Source organism: Octopus sinensis, linkage group LG5 (assembly GCF_006345805.1).
Source record: "Octopus sinensis linkage group LG5, ASM634580v1, whole genome shotgun sequence".
NCBI lineage: Eukaryota > Metazoa > Mollusca > Cephalopoda > Octopoda > Octopodidae > Octopus > Octopus sinensis.
The window spans coordinates 21676723-21681722 of record NC_043001.1 but is presented as its reverse complement, the minus strand read 5'-3'; the positions used below and the strand labels follow the sequence as shown (position 1 = coordinate 21681722).

The following is a 5000-nucleotide window of genomic DNA, read 5'->3' as shown; positions in this document are numbered from 1 at the left end:
ATTCAGTCCGATTATTTCTATGTCCCCGCGCATGATACAGCCTTAAGACATTTATTGGATGGCCGTTGACTCTGAAGAGTTCCTCTGCCCTTTGACGGGTTCATAGATACTCGTGAATTTATACTACGGAATAACGTTGCTGAAGATAGCAATAGGTATAATTTTTTTTTACTTGAAACTGGATCTTGTACGCGTTTAACCAAAAGTTAATTCATTGTCTTTCTTTTGCTCGACTACAGCCCATATTTTATTTTTTGGAGTTTTTAAGGTGGTATTAGCGTCTTTTGGCGTCTTTTTCTAGCGCGCGGAGAAGCTTTTAGCCAATCTCTTATAATTATGTATATAATTATTAATTATTTATTATTATTATATATATATATATATATATATATATATATGTATGTGTGTGTGTGTGTGTGTGTGCATGTATATATATATATATATATATATATATATATATATATATATATATATATACACATACATATATATGTTATATGTGTATATATATATATACTACATATATCTATATCTATATCTATCTATCTATCTATCTATCTATCTATCTATCTATCTATCTATCTATCTATCTATCTATCTATCTATCTATCTATCTATCTATATATGAAGCTTGTCTCCCAATCACATGTTTCTGGTTTCAGTCCCACTGTGTGGCACCTTGGGCAAGTGTCTTCTGTTATAGCCTCGAGCCGACCAAAGCCTTGTAAGTGAATTTGGTAGACGGAAACTGATAAATTGGTCAAGTTACAAGCAAGTTAACCTTGCACTTTCATCAGCCGTTAGCTAAAAGTCAGGTCAATTTCAGCGCATTAATCAACATAATTGTACACTTGCTTCAACGCGTTCGAGTTTGGTGTCAAGTTTGGACGACAACATGTATGCACAATTTCACGGAAAATTAGCTTAACAAATAGAACACGGGACGAAGTTCTAAAGGCTATTAAACCGTGAGGTTTTCCGACGAAAGTCTCTAAGATTAACAACACACTAAATACGGTCGTGTGAAGTCTAATCCAAAGAGGAAATGAATGGATAGTTAAGACGTTGGCCCTTGAGCAATGAGTCAGAAAGGACGAAGAGGGAAGTGATAAGGAAGGAAGAAATAAGCTAAGCAGTAGAAATGGAATAAAAAGGAACACAAATGCATTGCGGAAAGGTTAGAATTGAACAGAAAAGAAGGTGATAACAGACAACAATGAGAAGGAAAGATGGGATGCAACGAGAAACGGAGACAGAGATGGAAATAGAGATAGTGATAGAGAGGAAAGAAAGAAGACCAACAGTGGAAAGAAGGTGTCTCGCTGAGAAATTGCCATAAACGTAGATAAAAATCCTTGGGTAGCGTTGTCATTGAATAGAAGAAAAATTGGATCTAATTAAAATGATTAACGAAATATGCATTTTTAAAATGAAGTAAAAAATTTGGTAATCGGGTATAATAGTGTAGTTTTCCAGTCTTATTGCTATGAAGGTATGATGTTGTAGAGAAAAAAAATGGAGGAAAAATTTACAGAGGTTTAAAAACAGAAAAAAAACCCTGTGTACTTGTAGCCAATAGCGAGACAGAAATTTTCCGCGTTTAGCGGAGCGGTGTCAACTTCAAGGTTGTACGTACCCCTGTGAAATTTATAGATTAACGTCTGTGAAATGACCTGTTCATTGTAGGTTTCTAAATAAACAGAAATACCTAATAAAATCAACATGTATCATCTTACTGTTTCTTTTGTTATTTCAGCGATTGTATGCTTTTATAATTTTTCAAAAATTTGTTACATTAATATATTTGTCTGCGTGTGTTTATTTTATGTGTATTTCAGTATTATGTATACCTGTCATGTATTTGTGTACGTCATTAATATATATGTGCATGTGCGTGTGTGTGTGTGTGTGTGCCTATGTGTGTGTGTATGTGTGTATATATATATGTGTGTGTGTGTGTGTGTGTGTGTATGTGTGTGTGTGTGTGTGTGTGTGTGTGTTTGTGGTGTGTGTGTGTGTGTGAAAAGGTGGCGTCTGTCTCCAAAACTCCAAAGTTGAATAAAGTTTTCATGTTTGGATTTATAAACTACGATAAGAATAACACTGGTCAACAAAAAATTTCTCCCAAAAATATATACTCTTTACTCTTTTCCTCTTTTGCTTGTTTCAGTCATCTGACTGCGGCCATGCTGGAACACCGCCTTTATAGTCGAGCAAATCGACCCCAGGACTTATTCTTTGTAAGCCCAGTACTTATTCTATCGGTCTCTTTTGCCGAACCGCTAAGTTACGGGGACGTAAACACACCAGCATCGGTTGTCAAGCAATGCTAGGGGGACAAACACAGACACAAACACACACACACATATATATATATATACATATATACGACAGGCTTCTTTCAGTTTCCGTCTACCAAGTCTGTTTTGCCGAACCGCTAAGTGACGGGGACGTAAACACACCAGCATCGGTTGTCAAGCAATGCTAGGGGGACAAACACAGACACCAACACAGACACACATACACACACAAACACACACATACATACATATATATATATATATATATATATATATATATATATATAGATATATATATATATATATATATAACATATATACGACAGGCTTCTTTCAGTTTCCGTCTACCAAGTCCACTCACAAGGCATTGGTCGGCCCGGGGCTATAGCAGAAGACACTTGCCCAAGATGCCACGCAGTGGGACTGAACCCGGAACCATGTGGTTGGTTAGCAAGCTACTTACCACACAGCCACTCCTGCGCCTATGAAATGAAAAATATGTAAAAATACTAACGCACAGAAAAAAGCACAGAAAAATACTAACAGACAGAAACATAGAAAATTTTGTAATATATTAACACAGAAAAATTAAAAGAAAACACGAGTGGGAAAAGAATCTCGTGGTGTTAAGAATCAACACAGAACAATTTGCGGCACAGACACGGGTGGAGTGAAACACAACATCGCGTGTGGTTGTCATGGTAACAAGTGGAGGCGCAATGGCCCAGTGGTTAGGGCAGTGGACTCACGGTCATAGGATCGCGGTTTCGATTCCCAGACCGGGTGTTGTTAGTGTTTATTGAGCGAAAACACCTAAAAGTTCCATGAGGCTCCGGCAGGGGATGGTGGTGATCCCTGCTGTACTCTTTCACCACAACTTTCTCTCACTCTTACTTCCTGTTTCTGTTGTACCTGTATTTCAAAGGGCCGGCCTTGTCACTCTCTGTGTCACGCTGAATATCCCCGAGAACTACGTTAGGGGTACACGTGTCTGTGGAGTGCTCAGCCAATTATACGTTAATTTCACGAGCAGGCTATTCCGTTGATTCGGATCAACCGGAACCCTCGTCGTCGTAACCGACGGAGTGCTTCCCCATTCCATGGTAACAAGCCGCTAAAGCTACGCTGACTAAAATTACCTAAATTTCCCAACTTTAATTCCAAATAACATCAGATTCTTTAATTTACGAGATAAAAATAATTGGTTGATCTTAATCAAAATTCAGTGTTGCATCGATACACCAAAACTGAAAGCAGTCTGAGCAAAATTAAAGGGGACTCATTAGCGGATAAAACTAATTATATTATACTTTTTGACAAGTTGTGGTGCACCTGAGCACTGTATACAATAATTTCATTATTATTATTCGGAAAATTAAGCACGGACAAGAAGGAAAACACACAGCTCAAGATTCAAACATAGTAACCCTTATCTCTCTAAACATTCAGACATATTGATCGCCCATAGGCAATGTATGTGTTTTGTTTATTCGCTGAATTTGCTGCGGGATGGCATTTAGGGAGACTCCCTAATAATGCTGGATCTTAAAATACCTGAAAGTTATAGACGTGGCAAGACAGATAACTCGCCTCGGATTGAACCTAAGAGTAGCGGATACCAATATTTGACCATCCTTGTGGCTAATCAACACTATGTACTTAGATCGAACCGAAGACGAACTCAGTCCCCTGTTTGTGACTGTATGTAAATATTTGATGATGGGCCACGGCGATGCATATGTGGAAGTAAATTACGAATTAAAAACAGCTCTAGTAATGTGTGTGTGTATGTGTATGTATATGTACATAAATATGTATAAATATATTTATACGTGTGGAAGCGCAATGGCCCAGTGGTTAGGGCAGCGGACTCGCGGTTGTAGGATCGCGGTTTCGATTCCCAGACTGGGTGTTGTGAGTGTTTATTGAACGAAAACACTTAAAGCTCCTCGAGGCTCACTCTTTCTTCTGTTGGCCAGCAGAGTGGCATCATTTGGAGGCTAAAACAATGTGTAGCAACATGTGTAGCCTGGTCGGTCACGGTGTCTGTCCGTCTGTCTGTCCGTCTGTCCGTCCGTCTGTCCGTCCGTCTGTCTGTCCGTCCGTCCGTCTGTCTGTCTGTGTGTGTGTGTGTGTGTGTGTACGTATGTATTAATGTATTTATAATATAGATTCGCGCTATTATAACACATATACAATCTATTTTTAAAAGTGATTCTTGCACAAATGACGATTGAAAAAGTAAAGGTGTCTAAAATTACAAGGAATCTTCTAAAATTATAAAATTAAACACACACCCAATCACACACACATACGCACACATACACACACACACACACACTTTAATTAAGATCTAATGGCATAAAAATCACGATGTAAGTTAATCATCTTCAATTATGCATACAAATGTCTACTCACCGTTAATTCGATTAAAAAAACACCAGTGACAAGTAGAGTAGATGAGGTTATATCTACACTGAACGTCTAAATAAATGTTTAAATGAATGTTTAAACTGTAGTTCTTCCTCGTACGCTGGTTTCTTTTCAAAGGAAGCATCGAATATCATCTGCCGTTTATGGGGCCTTCACACGGGAGAGCGATGTGTTGAAACAACAAATATGTTGCATATCAGAATATAGCAATTCACAGCGGCAGCATACCACGTCTAGAACACGTTTCTTTGTCTTACTTACTACTGC

At 38.1% G+C, this 5000-nt stretch overlaps 1 protein-coding gene across 1 annotated transcript in view; it reads right to left on the bottom strand.

Annotated features, from left to right (window-relative positions):
• The window catches only part of LOC115211579, a 38845-nt gene extending 33973 nt beyond the window's left edge, over positions 1–4872 (bottom strand). Inside the window, exon 1 of the mRNA XM_036503206.1 lies at positions 4719–4872. Within this exon, the coding sequence (XP_036359099.1) occupies positions 4719–4857 (139 nt within the window). The 5' untranslated portion in view covers positions 4858–4872. The remainder of the gene's footprint in view (positions 1–4718) is intronic.
• Positions 4873–5000: the final 128 nt, after the last annotated feature.